Here is a 23030-nt window from a genome sequence, read left to right as displayed (position 1 = left end):
CATTAACCGTTAAAAAACCTTCATCATCCACTTCTGCTTGATCATTCCTTAAAAGCAGGGACTCAGAAGCTTCAGGGAAATTTCCGACACGCTCTGAGCCCATTATCGGAGAAAGGGGGACTAATCCATTCTCTTGGAGCTTGAAACAAATCAGGTAAAGCTCACAGATCTCTCCAAAGCTCTCCTGAGGAAAGCTGGTGGATTTGAGCCCACCTCAAGCTCTCCTTCAGTGATTACAATGCACGAGGGGGGCAGGGCCTCATGGAAGAGGAAGGGTATTACTCCGGTTCTCAGGCACAAAGCAGGAGAGGATGACGAAAGAACATTCCAATGTCCAGACACTAAGGAGGTCAGAACAAAGACCTAAGATTGGGTTCATGCTCAAAAAGAGAAAAAAAAACACCACCACCGGGATTATTGGGACCGCTCGGTCCGGGTCGGGTCATTCTAACCATATTCTACAAGGATGTTCTTGAAGATCCTGATCAACAGGATGTGATGTCAAATAAACCCAGTGCTGGATTTGGTTCAATTTGTTCTAGAGAATGAAAAACATGGGATTCTTTAACACAATCTCAAGAACTTATTTCTAACTTTCTGTTATTCTCAGTTCAAGCGTCATCATCATCATCATCATCATTACATATCAGTTCCACCAGACACCACAAGCTTCCAGGGGTTACACGAAACATGGAGGAAAGTCCTCAGCTCTGCTTCCCTTCTCATCCCACTGTGTGTTAGTGCAGGCGCTGTTTATCCGGAACCTTCCGTTCCCCTCTTTCCGACATCTCACACAGATCGTTCACAGCCAAAAGGGTTCATAATGTGTTCGTAAACATCTATAAAGGCAACGTTTCCTACCTCTCTGCCACGTGACCTTTGCAGGGTCGAGGTCGAGCCGGACGAAGGCGTGGATCTCCTCAGGCGTGAGGGCGCCGGGGTCCGATTTGTCGATTCCGAGACGCTGGGATGAAGGGAGGGAAGAGACAGGGAGAGATTTGATTCTATTATTCTGTTCAGTACTTCAACACCCGAATCATGAAAGAGTTCAGGGCTAAAATGTAGATCAACGTTCTGCACTAAAGCTAACTGAGTAACGGAAGTGTTGGGTCAAAATTTGCTCCAGAGGCTCAGGGACTTAATCTGTTTACTCTCCTGTTCAAATAAACAATTAGAGAACGCTCATTTAATGCGCCACGAGATGATTCGTTTTCAGCATCATGATACGATTCGTTTTAAAGTGCCACGAGATGATTTGTTTAAAGCACCGCGAGATGACTCATTTAAGGAGCCACAAAATGATTCATTTGCAGCGTCACAAAATGATTCATTTATAACGCCACGAAATAATCAATTTACAGTATCATTAAATGATTCATTTACACCGTCATGACATGATTCATTTACAGCGTCATGAGACGATTCAATTAACGCAACCCATAATGTTTCAATTGAAACACCTTGAGACGATTCTTTTAAAGCACAATGAAGCGATCCATTTGAAGCATCACGAGACGAATCATTTCGAAGACTCAAAACTATTCAAAGCACTTTTAAAATAAAAACTAATATCCTGAATCAAGCTTTGTTTTAAAATGTCTTTGCTGGAGAATGTCTTCAGAAGACACACCTCCTTTTTGTTATATTATGAGAAATGATGGCATGTTTCATTTCTCGCTCCTGATCTGTGGATCTCGCTTTCTGAGAACTGGTCAAATCTCAGCAGAGTCTAAATAAACTCTGTGTTCTCGTGTATTATCCTAAGCCTCTTGTCCGTGTAATGGACCTCATGACGCTGCATACCTTCACAGAGAGTAAGAAGCAAACAAATGTGAGGCGTCGGTGTGAAGCAGGGCCTCGTGATGGGAGTCTGTTGTAGAGTTATTAGGACTCCTAGTGGAGGAACGGAGTACTACAACTTACTGTAGGCTTTCTCTCTCGGTCTCTCTCACTATAAACTATCTGCTGTTTGTGTGCTAAAAGTCTTCAGAATAATGCCACAGATCCTTCAGTTCTGCTCACTGGGACATTTAGGGTCATGGTTTTCCTCAGATAAGAGCAGATTTACACCTGGAACATCCTCATTATAAACCTGGGATAAACCCTGGGACACTGGTGAAGTGAATCGCTAGCGTTGTTAATGATTTGTCTCTTGCTACCGCTATTGTCTACACTTTTGTGTGTGTCACATAATTCTCTCTCTCTCTCTCTGTCTCTCTTTCTCTGTCCATCTCCTCTCTCGCACTCTGTGTGTGTTTGTCTGTCTCCTTTCTCTCTCTCTGTCTCCACCGTCCTTTCTCTTTCTTCCACCTTCTCTCTCACTCACTCTCTGTCTCTCCTTCCTTCTCTCTCTTTCACTCTCTCTCTCCCAAGCTTCAATTTATTCCATAACAGCTTCATACATATTCAGTGTAAGGTAGTGCATATGATAAGTTGAAATTTTATACGTTTCTATATTTTGCAACCATTTTTATGCATCAAACAGTAAACATGGAGCTGATTACAGGTAGGGAGTAAAGTAGAAAGAGAAAAGACTTGGGTCTGTAACTTTTTTAGAGAAAGTCTGGATGTAAATCATCCTTTTTTTAGCCGCAGGTGAAGTTCTCAGTGGATGAAGGCTCAGTGCCGAGCGCATACTGAGAAATAAACCATCGCTTTTCATCTTAATAAACCTTAAAGCAACAGTGTGGTTTCCAGGAGTTCGTAACTGGATGTTTCATGAGGTAAAAGGTCTGAAAGGTCACTGTTCCAAAATGGTGAAATAAAGGATGAAGAAAGAGGGAGAAAAGATCAAAGGGCAGGAGGACAGAGGGATAAAAACACACAGGTTTGTTTATCTGTAGAGATTGTGAAGTCTGACTGAAGTGTAGGACTGTGGACTCACCCTCAGGCGTCCCAGCTGGATGGCAGAGAAACGTCTCACTCCGTTCACCGACGGAACGAGTCTGTTATACAGGGCCTGAGAGAGAGAGAGAGAGATGAGAAAAGACAGAGAAAAGAGATACAGACAGAGAGAGAGAGAGAGAGAGAGAGAGAGAGAGAGAGATGGGGAAGAGATACAGACAGAGAATTGAGATACAGATGGAGAGAGAGAGAGAGACAGAGAGAGAGAGAGAGATGGGGAAGAGATACAGACAGAGAGAAGAGATACAGATGGAGAGAGAGAGAGAGAGAGAGAGAGATGGGTATGAGATACAGACAGAATTGAGATACAGATGGAGAGAGAGAAAGAGAGAGAGAGAGGGAAGAGATACAGACAGAGAAAAGAGATACAGATAGAGAGAGAGATGGGGATGAGATACAGTCAGGGGGAGATGACAGACAGACAAAGAGTGAGAGAAAGAGAGAGAGATGAGAAAAGACAGAAAAGAGATACAGACAGAGAGAGAGAGAGAGAGAGAGAGAGATGGGGAAGAGATACAGACAGAGAGAGATGGGTATGAGATACAGACAGAGAATTGAGATACAGATGGAGAGAGAGAGAGAGACAGAGAGAGAGAGAGAGATGGGGAAGAGATACAGACAGAGAGAAGAGATACAGATGGAGAGAGAGATGGGGATGAGATACAGTCAGGGGGAGATGACAGACAGACAAAGAGTGAGAGAAAGAGAGAGAGATGGGGAAAGAAGCAGAGAAAGAGAGAAACAGAGAGAGAGAGAGAGAGAGAGAGAAGGGAAGAGATACAGACAGACAGACAAAGGAGGAGAGAGCAAGAGCAACAGAGAGAAACAGAGAGAGAGAAATACAGACAGAATGAGGGAGGGAGGGAGGGAAGGAAAGAAAGAAAGAAAGAAAGAAAGACATGTCTTGATTCAGGACAGTAATGTCTCCTGTGTAGAACTACAACACACTTTATAGAGAGATTCTCCACAGCTGCTTAAATCAAAGCTCTGACACTGGAGACTCACACACGAAGCTTCAGTGACAGGAAGTGACATCAACATCAACAGAGTTGTTCTCAAAATTAAGTCAGACCTTATCAGACTGGGTGGCTTCGTGCAGGATCCGCGCGTCCACGGCTGCAGCTACCAGGTTATTAGCCGCTGTAATGGCGTGAATGTCACCGGTCAAGTGGAGATTAAACTGAGGTCAGAGGAACACAAGAGTCTATTAGTACACTTGAGTGGGTGTGGCCTAAACAAAGAAGGGTTTTTTCAGTACAGATGTAGAGTGTTTTTTTCCAGAATTAATCTAGTCTTGGAGAGGGTTCGAGACGCTGAGACTGAGACTCGTGAAGCCAGGCACGTCTTTCCAAACTGCTGCTCTTGCTGCATCACAGGGCAATGTAACACACACACAGTGCCATGATGTATACACAAACACTTCACCTCCTCCATAGGGATGACCTGAGCGTATCCTCCACCTGCTGCTCCACCTGGAGGGAGGGGGAGAGAGGGAGAGAGAGAGAGAGAGAGAAAGCAAGAGAGAGAGAGAGAGAGAGAGAGAGAGAGAGAGAGAGAGAGAAAGCAAGAGAGAGAAAGTGAGAGAGAGAGAAAGCGAGAGAGAAAGCGAGAGAGAGAAAGCGAGAGAGAGAAAGCGAGAGAGGGGAAGGGAGAGAGAGAGAAAGCAAGAGAGAGAGAGAGAGAGAGAGAGAGAGAAAGCGAGAGAGAGAGAGAGAGAGAGGGGAAGGGAGTTAGAGAGAGAGAGAGAGATACACTTGTGGATACATATACAAATTAATATCCACAAAGACAGCTTGAGTATAATACACACACACACAGATACACACACACACACACAGACAGGACCCAAACAGATGGACATAAACGCACAGACAGACACACACCTTTGACTCCGAATGTAGGACCCTGAGACGGCTGTCTGAGGCAGGCGAAGGAGTTGAGTCCAAGATGAGCCGAGAGAGCCTGGACCAGACCAATGGTCACTGTGCTCTTCCCTTCACCAAGAGGTGTCGGAGTGATGCTGCACACACACACACACACACACATCATTGGCTGGTCAAATCACAGAAGGGTCTTCATGGAATTCTTCAGTGACAAATTATATAACAAAATTTCAGATTTATTTTTACACAGTTTCCCGTCATTTGATATTTTACATTTATTACTCGAGTGTCCTGGATTTAATAACCAACATTAAGTCCAGCTTCACACACAGAGTTTGACCACTATACAGATACTGTAGAGTGACCACTACACAGATACCATAAAACACTCCGGAATGTTCCAGTAATCAGCACTGAAATGTGGCTTAATGAATGAAATCATAAACAAAATCATCTCTTTAAAATCCACAACATGGAAGAAGATGGGAGGAGACAGAATCCGGACCGGTGGCTAGACACACACAGACAGAGACACACACACACACACACAGACACACACAGACAGAGACACACACACAGACAGACAGACAAAGACAGAGACACACACAGACAGCCAAAGACGGAGACACACACAGACAGCCAAAGACGGAGACACACACAGACAGCCAAAGACGGAGACACACACAGACAGCCAAAGACGGAGACACACACAGACAGCCAAAGACGGAGACACACACAGACAGCCAAAGACGGAGACACACACAGACAGCCAAAGACGGAGACACACACAGACAGCCAAAGACGGAGACAGACAAAGACGGAGATGCACACAGACGGAGACACACAGACAGACAAAGACGGAGACACACACAGACGGAGACGCACACACAGACACACAGACGGAGACACACACAGACTCTCAGAGACACACACAGAACTAAGTACAGGTCATTTAGAAGAATATTTAGAAGAAATCCAAGCTGTGGGCAGCACACAAAAGACGTCCAGTCGCTGGACAGTGAGTGTGAGGAGGCTGTGGGCTTCAGAGGAGCTGCAGGAGGAACAAGTGGGCTGATAAAGAGGATCTATACATTCCACAAACACATCACAGGGGCAACGGGCCTCTGGCAGTACACACACACACAAACTCTCTCACAAACACACACTCACACACTCTCACTCTGACAAACCCACACACACACTCTCACAAACACACACACACTCTCACACTTAGACCACACCTTTAATTTATAATCAAAAAGTAGGAATTGCAGACCGCACCTTTAATTTATATTCAAAAAGTAGGAATTGCAGACCGCACCTTTAATTTATATTCAAAACATAGAAATTGCAGACCTCACCTTTAATTTATATTCAAAACATAGAAATTGCAGACCACACCTTTAATATAAGCCCAAAAATAGCCTCACCCTGCTACGAGGATGTATTTTCCATTGGGTTGCTGCTGCAGACGTTTGAGTACCGAGAGCTGAACCTTGGCTTTAGAGCGTCCGTACGCCTCCAACTCCTCCGGCAACAGACCGATTTCCTGGGCCAGCTGCACGATGGGCTTCGGAGTCTGAGCTCGGGAGATCTCGATGTCACTGCGGATGCGACAAACAAGACAGAAGACTAAATTTAAAAAATGGTTTCAGTAATTTTACATTTCACCAGCAAGAAATTAAAAAACTCCACTCCAAACTCCACCCCAACTCGTTTTGCTTGGAGGCTCTGAGATGAGAAGAGGATCATGGGAAAGAGTTCAGGCTCAGGGGCGTTACTGCCATCCTACCTGGGCACAGGACACAGCGGCTGGAGCTTCAGGGGGCGGAGCTTCCACGGCTGATACTGCTGTCCCTCCACCCACTTCCTGCTGCTCCTCACCACGTTCTGTTAGAGCAAACGGGCAAAATAAATAAAACACATTCAGTTAGTGTTTTTTTTTACGTGTGTGTGTGTCTGTGTTTGTGTGTGTGTGTGTGTGTGATCTTGACAGTGGACTGATCATGTAGGTGGTTTAAATTTTCCCTTCTCCTCTTTTAAATCCCTGGTGTAGTTTTATCCATGGTTTGTTGACATATGTATAAAATAGAATTTTAATATATATTCAAACAGGAATTACAGACTGAAGCTTTAATCTACATCCAAAAAAGATTTGCAGACGGAACCTTTAACGTGTTAAAAAAAAAAAAAAAAAAGAAAGAAAGAAATTTCAGACCTCACCTTTAATATACACTATATTGCCAAATGTATTCGCTCACCTGCCTTGACTCGCATATGAACTTAAGTGACATCCCATTCCTAATCCATAGGGTTCAATATGACGTCGGTCCACCCTTTGCAGCTATAACAGCTTCAACTCTTCTGGGAAGGCTGTCCACAAGGTTTAGGAGTGTGTTTATGGGAATTTTTGACCATTCTTCCAGAAGCGCATTTGTGAGGTCACACACTGATGTTGGACGAGAAGGCCTGGCTCTCAGTCTCCGCTCTAATTCATCACAAAGGCGTTCTATCGGGTTGAGGTCAGGACTCTGTGCAGGCCAGTCAAGTTCCTCCACACCAGACTCTGTCATCCATGTCTTTATGGACCTTGCTTTGGTCACTGGTGCACAGTCATGTTGGAAGAGGAAGGGGCCAGCTCCAAACTGTTCCCACAAAGTTGGGAGCATGGAATTGTCCAAAATGTCTTGATATGCTGAAGCATTCAGAGTTCCTTTCACTGGAACTAAGGGGCCAAGCCCAGCTCCTGAAAAACAACCCCACACCATAATCCCCCCTCCACCAAACTTTACACTTGGCACAATGCAGTCAGACAAGTACCGTTCTCCTGGCAACCGCCAAACCCAGACTCGTCCATCAGATTGCCAGATGGAGAAGTGAGATTCGTCACTCCAGAGAACGCGTCTCCACTGCTCTAGAGTCCAGTGGCGGCGTGCTTTACACCACTGCATCCGACGCTTTGCATTGCACTTGGTGATGTATGGCTTGGATGCAGCTGCTCGGCCATGGAAACCCATTCCATGAAGCTCTCTGCGCACTGTTCTTGAGCTAATCTGAAGGCCACATGAAGTTTGGAGGTCTGTAGCGATTGACTCTGCAGAAAGTTGGCGACCTCTTCGCACTATGCGCCTCAGCATCCGCTGACCCCGCTCCGTCAGTTTACGTGGCCTACCACTTCGTGGATGAGTTGCTGTCGTTCCCAAACACTTCCACGTTCTTATAATACAGCTGACAGTTGACTGTGGAATATTTAGGAGCGAGGAAATTTCACGACTGGATTTGTTGCACAGGTGGCATCCTATCACAGTTCCACGCTGGAATTCACTGAGCTCCTGAGAGCGACCCATTCTTTCACAAATGTTGGTAAAAACAGTCTGCATGCCTAGGTGCTTGATTTTATACACCTGTGGCCATGGAAGTGATTGGAACACCTGATTCTGATTATTTGGATGGGTGAGCAAATACTTTTGGCAATATAATGTATATTCAAAGAATTGGATTTACAGACTGCACCTTTAAAACTTATGCAAAAAGTGGGAACTGCAGACTGCACCTTTAATATACATTCACAAAAGTAAGAATTTCAGACTGCACCCTGATGTCTTTTTTTTAATCCATATTTTGTTGACAGATGCTTTTAAAAAAAACCCTGAGAATACTGAAGCGAGAAGCCAAGGCATAAACCATCTGATGTCATTTTGTAAAAGCAAACATCAGAACATCACTACAAACGATTTAATGTCTCTGGAAGCTGTAATGACCACATGAACCAGCGGGGGGCGCCTGACCTGCATCCTGAGAGCTGCGCTCACGGGTCCGACGTCCGGCCAGGATTCAGGCTCCGGATTCTTCTCATGAGTCGAGAACGCTGCGAGATACAGCAGAGAACATCTCATATTCTATGGACACTATGAACATGAGGGTGAGGAACAAGAGAAGAGAGAAAGAAAAGTGTACAAAAGTGCGAGAAGTGTAAGGAGAGTAAAGAGAGAGTGAGAGCGTGAGGAAGAAAAGTGAGATGAGCGAACAGAAGAGAGTGACGAGAGAGTGAGAAAGGTATGAAGTGTACTGAGAATGTGACTGAGAAAGCTGTGACATGAGTGTGAGACAAAATGAGAACAGCTTGAGAAACGATGGTGAGAAAACGTGTGCAGAGTGAGAAGTTAGTTAAGCACGCACCTGGGATTAACGGAGGGCTGCAGTTAATGAGAGTCACTCCGGGTTTGAAGCAGGAGTGTGGAAGACGAGTGGTGTGTTCATCTTCCATCAACACCACCACATCAGCCTGCTTCACCTGAACCACCACAAAGAGAAATTGGTGAGAATAAACTGAGAAATAAACGAGTAGAACTCAGAGCCTTCAACAGACAGATTACTGACTACACCGGAAATTTCTTTACTCAAAATGACTTTAAAGGATCAACTAAAACTTTAAATGATCAACAAACTGATCCAGTGATCTGTGAAGGAGCCAAATGAAGCTACACTGCCCCCTGCTGACATCTACAAACACACACACGTATACATATACACAAACACACACAAAATAATGCACACGCACGCATAAAACAGACAATAACCAAAATCACACATTCACAACAACACACACACACACAAGAACAAAAACACTACCACCAAAACGGATCCCAACATGTCTCTATCCAATCCTGGATCCAATCATGCGTTTAATCCTCGAACATTACCTGCATGTGCAGCCGCTCTGAGCTCCAGCAGCTCGTCTGCACCTCCACCCCCTGGTTCTGCAGCAGACACTGGAGCATGACGTTCAGAGACCCATCCAGACCCAGCAGAACCGCCTTCTTCCCAGCCAGAGGAGCAGCTGAACACAGAGACAATAATATTCATCCACAGAGATCCAAACACAGCGCTGACGCACAGAGATCCGAACACAGCGCTGACGCACAGAGATCCGAACACAGCGCTGACGCACAGAGATCCGAACACAGCGCTGACGCACAGAGATCCGAACACAGCGCTGACGCACAGAGATCCGAACACAGCGCTGACGCACAGAGATCCGAACACAGCGCTGACACACAGAGATGGTGTGTGTGTGTGTGTGTGTGTGTGTGTGTGTGTGTGTGTGTTACCGTGTCTGGCCAGCAGCTCCATCACTGCTCCTGTTACAGGTGAGAGAAAACCTTCAGACAGAGCTCCTGACACCAGACGGCCCAGGTTCAGGTCCGAAACCCTGAAACACACACACACACACGATCAAAAGTGTAGTACATCTGAGTGTACAGATCACTATAGTGACATCACTGAGCAAATATTGATTACATAATGGTTTAATGTAATAAATAATCTCTGTACTGAACTAAAGGGGGCCAATACTTTATGCAGCACAGCAGATGGGCTACATGATGGTGTAGATGGTGGTATTGTTCAAGAAGAATAGACGAATTTGTTTATATCATTTTTTCAATCCTTCCACCTTTCAGTTGTCGTTTTGTCATTTTAATGACCCTCTAACCTTTTCTGGAGGCGTGGCTACATTTACATCTATATAAATCTGCTGTGAAGAAACATGGAAATGAACAGCTGTGTGGCGTTTATCAACATCTGCATGCGAGAAAAGTTTCTGAAAGTTGGGTTCTGACAATGAAATCACTTACACATGACTTTAATGATAGATTAATTCAATTCACTTTATTTTGTATAGCGCTTTTCACAATGAACATTGTCTCAAAGCAGCTTTACAAGAGAAGAGAAACACAGAAAGGGGAGGGGAAAAAATGAAAATAAAAATAAAATAATTAAAATAATAACTAAAAATAAGAATAAATTATTAAATTATTAAACTATTTTATCCCTAATGAGCAAGCCTGTGGCGACGTTGGCAAGGAAAAACTCCCTGGGATGATGTGAGGAAGAAACCTTGAGAGGAACCAGGCTCAGAAGGGAACCCATCAATTAATAAACCGGCTCAGGTCCAATTATACGTCTATATGGAAGAAAAGAGAGAGAAGACCCGAGTTGCACAATACCCGTCAGTGTCCTTCTCAGGTCTGATGGAGTTGATCAGACTGCGGGAGAGGAAGGACGGAGGAAGACACAGGAACACACCGTGAACGTTCGGGTCTTCGTTCAGCCTCAGCACCTCCTCTATGACCTACAACAACAAGACCAGATTAATAACGAAAGCGACATGCGTCTGATCTACAAAACCTCGTTTTTCTAATCCGCTTGTTTGATATGACGTGTAGACGCTCGGGTTAAAAACCGGTTTAATCAGAAAGACGTCAGATTTGTCCTGCTGGGTTTCAGGAACACACCTCCTCCTGCGTGCAGCGGCTCGGCAGACAGATCTGCATCACGTTCAGGCCGACCTGCGAGAGCAACACCAGCAAAACGAATCAAACGAAAGCTCTACAGGTTCTGTGAGGATTATGTGAGGATGTGTTAAAGTATACATGTTCATTTTTGGTGGCTGTGATAAAACAACACACACCTTTCCTGCCATCTTCTTATTGATGTCCAGTAAAGCGTCATCTTCTCCTGCCTGTCTCTCACACACACACAAAATATTATACATAATAAAATAAAAGTTTTTATTCATTTCAAACTCAAGCTCAAAGTGTTTCAGTGTGAAAATAGAAAAGCAAATCAATTAAAAAAATAAAATAAAAAAAGTAATAATTAAATGTAGTTATTTAAATAACTACTTTGATATAATGAAATAATTATATATACAAAAAGGTGTAAATAAAATTGAGCAAAACATGAAATTCGGCACCTTTTTATTCATTTCAAAATCAGCACAAAGAGTTTTATAGGGAGAAATGAAAAAAAGAGAAAAGCAAATAAATAAAAATACAAAAGACATTCTTAAAAACTGAATAATATGTAATTCTTTATATAACTACTAAAAAATAATTATATACAGAAACGTGTAAGAAATTAAGCAAAATAAAATATAAAATTCAGCACTTTTTTATTCATTTCAAACTGAGCGCAAAGTGTTTTATAGTGAGAAATGAAAAAAAAAGAAACAGAATAACAAAAATAAAAACACAAAGAAAAACAATAAAAACAAAAAATTAAACGTAATTATTTTTATAACTATTTATATTTTATATATTTAGATAATTATATACATAAAAATGTGTAAAAAAAAAAGAATTAAGCAAAATAAAACATAAAACAAATATAAACATAAAACAAATATAAAAAAAATTTAAAAATCTTTGTAAATGTAACAAATATTTAGTTCATGCTGAAGTGAAAAAAAATGTACACCTCCTACATTTATAGTAAAATTCTATTTTTATTATAATTCTACACTTCTATTCATCACTCATATGTAGCGCTCGATCAGGTGAGTGATGGAGGACAGGTGTGATGGAGGACAGAAGTGAAGTGATGGAGGACAGAAGTGAAGTGATGGAGGACAGAAGTGGATGTGGTTGGTGCAGTCAGTATGGTACCTGTATGATGGCCAGGGTGGGTTTGATACCTGGGTGTGTTTTCACTACAGCAGCGAGCTCCTCTCTGCTCCTCTGGATGATGTCTCTGTTTTACACACACACACACACACACACACGATGATAAAGGTACATGACGTCCTACAGCTGTGTGTGTTAACAGATGGAAACACGATTACAGATTTTCTCACTTTCTGCAAAGTTGCTGCAGTTAAACTGCAAAGCAGTCAGGAAGCTGTAACCTTTACACACACACACACACACACACCCCACTCTCAAACAGACACACACAAACACACACACCCCACTCTCAAACAGACCCACTCTCTCACAGACACACACAGAAACACACACACAGAGACACACACATACACACTCTGAGACACCCACACACACAATCTCAGACACACACAAACACAGAGAGACACAGACACACACTATCTCTGACACACATACGCACACACACACACACAGTCTCAGACACACACACTCTCAGACAGACACTCACACAGACAGTCACAGACACACACAACTCTCAGACCAACACTCATACAAAAACACACACAGAGACAGACACACACGCACTCTCTCTCAGACACACACACACACAGCTGAATATTTTAGCTAGCAAGCAAGCAAAGCAGCTGATAGCCGTGAAGTTTTATGTCCTGATGTTCACAGGATCAAGTTAAACCTGTTAAATATATTAATACAAGGACAAACAAATGCTAGTCCTAATGTAGCTAACTAGCCACTTTACTAAGCTAGCCATTTTTCTCACTGCTTTGCTTTGCTCCTTAGCTAACTCCAAATTAAAGCTAACTCGTGACTTAGCTAGCTAGCAGAATGTTTTATTTTCCTTTACTTCCTTTCAGTCAAAATAAAGGCTTTTAAACTGCAAAGCACCCAGAAGTCCCTGGTTTTAGGATCATCGCTCTGGGATTAGCCACTTATTCCTGTCTTTTGCTAGCTAGCTAGCTGGTTGACATGCCAATTTAGCTAGCCAACAACTTTAACTTTACAGCCCCGTAGTAACTCATTCTGACAGGAACTCTCTCCGTATGGTCCTGTGAAGAACATTTAAGGGTTTTCTGAAAGAAATAACCGAAAAATACTTTTTATTGCTAATCCTTAGCCACAGGATGCGTCGGTATAACAGAGTTTGAAGTGTTTCCAGTTAGCTAACACAATAACTTATACCATAACATCCACCTCGGCTGATTTCTATTCATTATCAAAATTTCTCAAGCACTTTGATGGTCAACATCCAGACTGTTGTCCTGATCAGTGTGTGGAAAAAATGAAGATGAGCGAGCAGGAATGAGTGTGAGGGGTTTATCTGAGAGAGAGAGAGAGAGAGAGAGAGAGAGAGAGAGAGATGAGCAGCAAGCCAGACATTTGTACATCAGAATCGAAACTGATCAGCTGTGGGGTGATCGTTGAGAGTGACACGGTTGGACAGGATTAGGAACGAGTACATCAGAGGGACGGCTCATGTTGGACGTTTGGGGGACAAAGTTAGGGAGGCCAGATTAAGATGGTTGGACATGTTCAGAGGAGGGAGAGTGAGTATATTGGTAGGAGAATGTTGGACATGGAGCTGCCAGGCAGGAGGCAAAGAGGAAGGCCATAGAGGAGGTATATGGATGTAATAAATGAGGATATGAAGCTAGTGGGTGTAAGTGTTGAGGATGCAGAAGATAGGGATAGGTGGAGAGAGATGATTCGCTGTGGCCACCCCTGAAGGGAAAAGCCGAAAGAAGAAGTAGTTGAGAACAAAAATGTTGAAAATACACATGGTTTGAGTTTTTTTGCTGTTTTCTGAGGTAAACTACTCGAATCGGTGAAGCACGGAAGTGAATATCTGATCATAAAATCCTCCTCAGTCATTTTGAATCAACAGAAATCAGGAGTTTGTGTCACTTTATACTTCAAGCTACTGTTTACAAATCAAATCAAATATGTTGTTTTTGTTGTTTCAGCTGCTCCCTGTTTCAGGGTCGCCACAGCGGATCATTTGGTCCCCATGTTTTGATTTGGCACAGGTTTTAACCCGGATGCCCTCCCTGACGCAACCCTCCCATTTAATCCGGCTTGGGGCCGTCACTGAGAGTTAACTCTTCAGTGGCTGGGTTAGCGCCCTGACCGGGAATCGAACCCGGGCCACGGCAATGAGAGCACGGGATCCTGCCGCTGGACCACCAGGAGGCTTTTTGTTGTTCATCAAATATAAATTGTAAAATAAATATGAGCGCATTATTTCAGATGTTTTAAGTATATATTAAAGGAGATTCACTTTCAGAACAAAACTCTACAGATAATTTCCTCACCCCCTTGTGATCCAAGATCTTCATGCCTTTCTCTCTTCAGTCATAAAGAAATGGTGTTTTTTTGAGGAAAACATTTCAGGATTTTTCTCCATGTAGTGGACTTCAATGATGCCCGCAAGTTTGGGTCTGTAGCTCCGCCTACTTCACGCGTGACCTTTTTTTTTTTTTTGATTCTTTATTTCTGAAACGTTTTGATTACAACTATACAACAAAGCCCAAGAGCTGCCCGCGTTACATATATATAGACATAGATACACACATGTACACATGCATACATACACCCCATACATCACTCATATATACCTATATACACATACATACACACAGTATATATATTATATATACACATATATACATACATACACACACATATATATAAATATATATATATATATATATATATATATATATATATATATATATATATAAGTATGTATATATATATATATATATATATATATATATATATATATATATATATATATATATATATATATATATATATACACACACACATACATATATATATATATATATATATATATTATATATATATATATATACACATACATACATACATACATACATACATACATATATATACATACATGCACACATAGCATAAACCTAAACACATCCAGATAGAAACAATTAGAGGGATAAAAAGTGTATCTCAATATAGCGGCGATCAGAACATATACATACATAAGCATAGACATGTTGCACACAATAACGGATGCATAAAACAGATTCAACTTACGTGGGCGGTCTCAGGCATAAAACAAAAAAACAAAAACAAGATCAAAGTGGGCAGTAAGCGAAGAGTTAGAACGCACTCTTCTACCGGCCGTTAAAGCAAAAGTCTTTGGATGTGCGGCCAACCTAGCAGTCCGGTTCATTCGTCAACACCTGACCCGGTCATTTTCAGATGCAAAACCACTCAGATTTTCTCAGAGGTGCCCTCCATAAGAACTACAGATTCATCCTGCTTCGTGGCACAGTTGTTTCAGCTCCCTTCAGAGAAGACTTGACGACAGGATCCAGATTGAGAGCTAACTTTTCAACCTCAGCCGATGACTCAAGAAGTAAAATCTTCCCTCAGTGTGTGACTTTCACTACCGTGGGGTAGAGCATAAAAGATGATATTCCCCGCTGAGTTAGCTTTTTCTTTGCCAATGCCATCGCTCTCCTCTGGGACGCTGTGCGAGTACTGTAGTCTGGGAAGAACAACAACATCGTTCCCATATACAAGATCTTTCCAGCATCTCGAGCTCCATTTAGGATCATATTCCGATCTTGATAGCACAGCATCTTGAATATAAATGTACAAGGGGTTGTTTTTGAGCGTTCACCGCTATATATACGGTGGGCTCTTTCAATTTCCATTACCTTGCCGGCAAGAGATGGGATCCATTTAGAAGATGGTTCTGTATGAATCGCAGGGGATCATCTCCTTCTGCGCCTTCTTTCAGCCCCACTAGACGGATATTAGACTGGCAGCTCTTATCTTCGATGCTTGCTAACTTTTCCTGAAGGGAATCCACGGCTAGCTTAACTTCCACTGTGTCTTTCTTTGCGTTACGAAGAGCTGTCTGCATGTTGTCAAATTTGTTTCTTATCAAACGAACGTCTTCTTCCAGAACACCAAGTCTATCCGCAATAGGGGTGAATTCTTCCTTAAACATTTCCCTGACGAAGCTAAGATGCATTTTTAGTTCGTCGGCAACAATAGCGCGAAGTTCCCCCTTGGGAATATTACTAGGGTCTTTAACCCGCTTTTTCTCCGGGGAAGTTAGCGTTAGTTGACGTTTTGCCATCTTCATTCGTTCACTGTTAACACAGCGATCAAATTAAGTCAAATGGTGATGGTTTTACTGAAAACAAAAGAAGATTTAGGATACCAAGTCAGGGAGCGATCGAACTACACCGCCATTGCCATCGGTGGGTCACGTGATCTCCACGCGTGACCTTTTGACGTGATTTCGTAGTACGTAGCGTCGCGATCATGCTTCCCAGAGCTAGCGCTAGATCAGCTTTTGTTGTTAAAAAGTATACCGTTTTTTATTTCTCTAAGAAAATGACCAGTGGTTTGTCTAGATAAGACCCTTCTTCCTGGGCTGGGATGGAGGTGTAGAGATCTTTGAAGCTGCATTTAAACTGTATTTTGGAAGATCAGACTCACGGCCACCATTGAAGTCCACTATATGGAGAAACATCCTGAAATATTTTCCTCAAAAAACATCATTTCTTTAAGACTGAAGAAAGAAAGACATGAACATCTTAGATGACAAGGGAGTGAGGAGATTATCTGTAGATTTTTGTTCTGGAAGTGAACTTCTCCTTTAAATGATAAACAATGTCAAACCTTCTTATTTAAGATCTGCAAAATGAATCTCTGTAGCACAAACTAGAAGAGCACAGATTTTTAACATCCATTAAGCTAGTTTTTTCTAGTGGCAGGTCACATGATACACAAGTGATAACTCGCAGAGACACGTCTGCCCGCAGGCCACCGGTTACAAAAGCTGTCCTGGGAGCAGTACGAAGAGTTTCGTAACTTTGTTCAGGAAACGTTATCATCAGTTCTAAAGAGCTGACAGACTTACTCAGGTCATTATCACGCTGGAGCGGGGTGTGTGTGTGTTTAGAGAAAAGTCTAAAAGTCACCAAAACGTCAGCATTCAGGTCTTATCGAGCCGCTGATGATGCTTTGACAAAATTCTTTCAGATTCAGTACAAGCTGCTGCTCTCCTACTGAAATACGGATATGTAATAAAACTCTACAGAGAGAACGAGTGAGTGATTTTAATCACAGATAACAGCCATGAGAAGAAGATGAAATACTTAAATATCTTTAAGTAATTTATTATTAATATTAATAATTCAAGCACTAATCCATTCTTCCAGCACGTAATGTAGAGCCTTCACAGTAAGATCTGGTTGCTAAGCAACGCAACAGGACAAGATTGGACTATTCTAATGATTAAGATTACTGATTAAATATTACTGATATATTACACACACACAGACAGACACACAGACAGAGACAGACACACACATAGACAGAGACACACACACACAGAGACAGACAGACACACACACACAGACAGACAGACACACACACAGAGACAGACACACACAGAGACAGACACACACAGAGACAGACACACACAGAGACAGACACACACAGAGACAGACACACACAGAGAGACACACACATAGACAGACACACACATAGACAGACACACACATAGACAGAGACACACATAGACAGAGACACACACACACACAGAGACAGACAGACACACACACAGAGACAGACACACACAGAGACAGACACACACAGAGACAGACACACACAGAGACAGACACACACACAGAGACAGACACACACACAGAGACAGACACACACACAGAGACAGACACAGACACACACACACAGAGACAGACAGACACGTAGAGCCTTCACATGTAAGATTTGGTTGCTAAGTAACAGGCAAAGATTAGAATATTCTAATGATTAAAATCATTGATTATATACAGTATAATTAAATGTAATAATGCAATTTACAAATCTTCCTTTTCTATAGTGTCTAATAGTCAGGAACAAATAATGACAACTTTTAAAAAAATATTTACTGAATTTCATGTGTGATGCCTACAAAAATAAATACATTTTACTTATTCTAACTATATCATCCAGCACTAACCTGAAATATAAAAAGTATATTTAAAAAAAATAGTGTGTGTGTGTCATTTACTAAATGAATTACTTCTTGTGGAAGTTTATCCTGGAAGTGTGAATGCAAAACGGCCCAATCTGGCAACCCTGGGAATATTACATCAGTTCGGATTAAACACCGGCAGCACGTGGAACTGATTTGAGTAAAGTTTCCATTGAAAAACGAGATTTTCACGTGCTTTTCACGTTTTCGTGACGATAGAGAATAAACATCACTGATGAAAACATTAGAAACATGAAAACAAAAAACATCACAGCGCCCGAATTCTGCTTCCTGTAACAGTTTGTTTGTTTGTTTGTTACAAGTTAGTTGGAATAAACACACGTCGTTCTTACCGGACGATGTTTTCCAACTCGGACCCGCCGCCGGTTTGCTCGCGCGGTGAGTTTTGAAAGCTGAGAGCCGGTGTAAGTTCCGAAGCTCCGGTACCGCCGATGCTGCTGGACGCCGCGCGCCGAACTGGCACCAAAAACCCCGTCCTGTTCCACGGTACCGAGCTTTTCCAGGGCCTGGACGTTCCCTTTAGACTCACGGCTCGTGAGCAGGCGTGACGGAAAACCGGAGAGAGTTTCATGACGTTTAACAAAAAGAGAGAGAGAGAGAAAGAACACCCGGTTATGGAGGGAGCAGCAAACGGGGGGGGGGAGGTAGGGAGGGAGGGAGAGAGAGAGAGAGCGCGCGCGCACACACAGACAAACACGCTCACGAGCACACTACTAACTTTCTGTTGCGATTCCCTTCACTGAATCGACTCTTTGTGTCGATTCATTCTTACACTCCCGAACCCACAACGGTCTTCCGATGTGAAAAACCCGAGGACTGAGATAAGAACCAAATCGATTCACTGATTCACTTAAGAGAACCGATTCGTTCAGGACATGAAATATATAATAGACTATTAAATATGTTTTTTTTAAATGGATCTGTTTATAAAGGTGATATATTAAAAGAAATTTTGTACCTGTGTGTTTTAATAATAATAATAATAATACTAATAATACTAATAATAATAAACTCCACATGATTCTGCTGTGAATCTTTCAGCTGATGTGAGTCCAGTTTAATTGGAAACATTATGTAGAGTCACATTTTATTCATAAGTTTGTGTGTGTGTGTGTGTGTGTGATGATGATGATTGAGTGTCTTGGTCATGTCTCACTCCACAGTGGAGGTTAATATGAAGCTCATATGAAAGTAGACACTCAGGACTTTAAGTATTTGTAGTGTTTCAGAAGGATTTCTGTTTTCCTCATCAAGTTGACCAAGTAGTTCTAACAAATAAAGTTCTTTTCTTTCTGTGACTTTATTTCAGAAAAACACACGACCTTACACACAGTTTACAACAGGAAGTGATGTCACATATCCAACCTGGTCCAGTCATGTGATTTATTAAGACAGAAAGACAATGTTCACAACACTGGTACTAACAGCACTAAATGTAGAGATTTATTAAAGCCTCAAAAAACCAACAGTTTTTAAGCAGATGTAATTCTGGTGTCTGTAGGAGGAGAGACGGTTTTAGCTTTAAAAATAAAACAATTTTAATTAAGAAGGCATAATTAAAAACCCAAAATTGAATTAGATTTAAATCTATGCTTTAGAAATGAACTTGATGTGCTTACTGCTCTTTTTTTCTATCCTTTTTTTAGTCCTTAGTATTTTACAGTAATTCTGACAATTCCATTGTTTGAAATGTTTGGGTTTAAAAAGACGAGGTGTAAAGAGTGTTGAAACTGAGGAGAATGTGGAGGATGACGTCCTCTGACCTCTAGCCACAGAGACTGACCGATCACAACATGTTTCTCAGTGTGTAGTAGAACAGTAAAGGGGGGACAGATTTGTTCTCAGACCCAACCCCCGGAAAATTGAGCACAGGAGCCAGATCTGAAAGAACAAAAATTCTAAAAATGTTAAGAACTTTAATTGTATGTCTAAAAAGATGTGGTGTAATATATAGTGAGCATGTGCACAGCTGGAGATGGAACAAGACAATGACACTGACTGAGTTTCCTAATGATTCTCCAGTGTGTTTCCTAGAAAAGGAAAATTTCTTGTACCTGTGGAGTAAGTATTTCATCTATCTATCTATCTATCTATCTATCTATCTATCTATCTATCTATCTATCTATCTATCTATCTATCTATCTATATGAATGTCTATCTATCTATCTATCTATCTATCTATCTATCTATCTATCTATCTATCTATCTATGATGGTGATGGTATGGTGAACAGGGAGGTTCTGGACCAGGTGGAACGTGGGTATCGGATGCCGTTAAGCAGGAGCCTTTATTTGTCACATATACAGCAGAGTGAAATAATGTTCTTTACATGTTCCAGTTTGTTAGGATGTTGGGGTCAGATATGATACAGCATCCTGGAGCAGAGAGGGTTAGGGGCCTTGCTCAAGGGTCCAACAGAGGAAGCTTGGCTTGGTGGTGCTGGGGCTTCAACCCTGACCTTCTACTCAACAACCCAGAGCCTTAACCCAGAGCTAGAACCAGGTTCTGATGCTACCACTGCATCTCACTGGATTCAAAATCCTTCAAGTACCTTCAAGACTTCTTTCTTAAGCGGCAAAAGTCAAATCCAGGTCGTAAATCTTCATCAGATCACAGATAAAGAAGTGAAAGCAGAAAGCATCATGGAGCTTGGAGATTTTTTCAGAGGTTCAGATCTTCTTGTGTAAAACCCCAAACCTACATGGAGCTGGTTGAGACTCTTCTCTGAGGTGAAGAACTATGGCACACTGAGCTGCAGGATGTCCCTCAAAGTCCAAATCTGTCATGATCTCCATCTTGGTCAATTCTAGGAGAACATGGGAGCGTATTCAGAGGAACATGACGAGAGATTTCCACCAAAATTGACTGGATACTAAACGAGGTGATGGAGGACAAAATAACAGGAACAAGATGGGATTCGGGGGCTGCTTTGGGAAGGGATTTATAACATGATCATAAATCATGAGTGTGGAAACGACTCACTGATCATTTTCCTGTAGTATAAATACACCTTCATATGATTTATTCTCACTTTATGTAGATGAAAAAGACGCAAAATTGCCAGTTTTCTCAGTGAAAATAGGAACAATTCATAATAATGTTCTGGTCTTGAAATCAAAACAAAGTGTATGCTTTATGGGACTAAAAGCCAATTTTATAGCATAAGCAATTAGAAAACATCATGTACTACCCCAGGAACATCATCTCCAGGTCTGATATAATGTTTTAAATTCACACCTTCTCCTGTGAGCTGGATTCAGACCGGACACTGGTGATCGCTGCTTGTACTGCCCTCTGCCGGACACATTTATAATCACACACTGTAGTACTGAACCAGGGGGAGAAAAGGGTGAAGACGCTGCTATCGACATCGACGTCACTTCCTCTATTCGCCATTAAGCTCTAAAAGAGTCTCCGGTGTCCTATAAAAGTCCCTGAGAGTTTATTATTATTATTATTATTATTATTATTATTATTATTATTATTATTATTATATTGCTCATGTAAACTTAAAATATGATTAAATGTACAATTTTTGTTTACTTTTCTTGAGTAAATCTCACGTCAATAATTTCACTATTAAACCACAAGATGAAGAGACTTTTATTTAGGCTTTTATTAAGAAATAAATTTCAATGTAGAAAAGTGAATTTGATTTGATTTTCAATGATAAATTCTCAATTCTGTTGAACGTCGATGAATTTTCTCCAGCAGCAGCTCTGACAGTAGTGCGGCTTCCAATCACAGGTTGCTCGATCTTCTACGCTACCGTTTCCATAGTAACAGCTCTTTCATACGGTCAGATGATTTCAAGGAGCTTAAGCTTCGTGGAATTTTCATGAGCAACATGAGAATCTGTGACTTTTTTAGTGTCATGATCTTCAGGAGAGAGATAAAATCGAGGCTGTGAAGGAGAGAGTGTTTATAGCTGCTATAACGTAGATAAAAACAGGAGCGGAACTGGTTCAGGTAACTATAAATGGGTAAAAATATGATGTAAAAAGTTCAAAAGTCATGTGCTGTGGTATCAGAGGAGTAAATAAAAAGTACTCTGTGTGGCTCCTGATGAGTTTATATTCACGTGGATTGTTGAAGAGCTGCCACTTGAGAGGTGTATGCGGTTATCTCATGGAGTTTATACAAAGGAGACACAATGTGATGGTAAGAAAAAGCCTGGTACAAGAAAGGTGCAGTGTGAATCTGTCATTTGGTCGTAGCCCACAGGCTTAAATGAACACCCCGAGTGCTGACCGCTTCCTGGAAGTGTGGAACACACAACAAACACAAACCAGGACAGACCGAGCGACAGTAGTGAGGAGCACGTTGCCATGGTGATTCATTTTCTTTTTCCATTCATCAGTAAATGTGCTGTATCTTTCTCTCTCTCTCTCTCTCTCTCTCTCTCTCACACACACACACACACACTCACACTCTCTCTGTCTTTCATACACACTGACAGAGACTTTGTGCCCTTTAATTGAAGCTCACAAGCTTCAGAATTGCTATCATTACACAGTCGTTCTCTCATGTGGCCAAACCCATCAATCCATTACATAACCCAATATCAGGAGACCTAAGCCCTAAATAAATCATTTGTTTCTCCTGGAAGAAACAGACTACGTCCCTGATGTTTAGCTCTGAGGGCTTTGAAGATTTTCAAGGCCTAATTTGCATTGTTTGGTATGAAATTAAAAGAATCTCTCTCTCTCTCTCTCTCTCTCT

General features: G+C 41.8%; 1 protein-coding gene across 2 annotated transcripts in view; it reads right to left on the bottom strand.

Annotated features, from left to right (window-relative positions):
- mthfd1l (methylenetetrahydrofolate dehydrogenase (NADP+ dependent) 1 like) overlaps positions 1 to 18963 on the bottom strand; it is a 63825-nt gene extending 44862 nt beyond the window's left edge. Inside the window, exons 1-16 of one of the 2 annotated variants that reach the window (XM_058379593.1) lie at positions 18641 to 18963; positions 12236 to 12320; positions 11260 to 11316; positions 11084 to 11137; positions 10796 to 10920; positions 9899 to 9999; positions 9491 to 9627; positions 8967 to 9081; positions 8576 to 8655; positions 6580 to 6677; positions 6218 to 6391; positions 4788 to 4924; positions 4330 to 4376; positions 3977 to 4084; positions 2885 to 2959; positions 862 to 964 (exon numbers count right to left, since the gene is read on the bottom strand). In XM_058379593.1, coding sequence (XP_058235576.1) covers positions 862 to 964; positions 2885 to 2959; positions 3977 to 4084; positions 4330 to 4376; positions 4788 to 4924; positions 6218 to 6391; positions 6580 to 6677; positions 8576 to 8655; positions 8967 to 9081; positions 9491 to 9627; positions 9899 to 9999; positions 10796 to 10920; positions 11084 to 11137; positions 11260 to 11316; positions 12236 to 12320; positions 18641 to 18879 — 1735 coding nt within the window. In that variant the 5' untranslated portion in view covers positions 18880 to 18963. The remainder of the gene's footprint in view (positions 1 to 861; positions 965 to 2884; positions 2960 to 3976; positions 4085 to 4329; positions 4377 to 4787; positions 4925 to 6217; positions 6392 to 6579; positions 6678 to 8575; positions 8656 to 8966; positions 9082 to 9490; positions 9628 to 9898; positions 10000 to 10795; positions 10921 to 11083; positions 11138 to 11259; positions 11317 to 12235; positions 12321 to 18640) is intronic. The other variant, XM_058379594.1, reaches the window with a different exon arrangement.
- Between the last annotated feature and the right edge of the window lie 4067 nt (positions 18964 to 23030).

The sequence above is a fragment of the Hemibagrus wyckioides genome, linkage group LG25, assembly GCF_019097595.1.
Source record: "Hemibagrus wyckioides isolate EC202008001 linkage group LG25, SWU_Hwy_1.0, whole genome shotgun sequence".
NCBI lineage: Eukaryota > Metazoa > Chordata > Actinopteri > Siluriformes > Bagridae > Hemibagrus > Hemibagrus wyckioides.
Note: the sequence above shows the minus strand (reverse complement) of the source record. Positions and strands in the feature narration are given on the sequence as shown.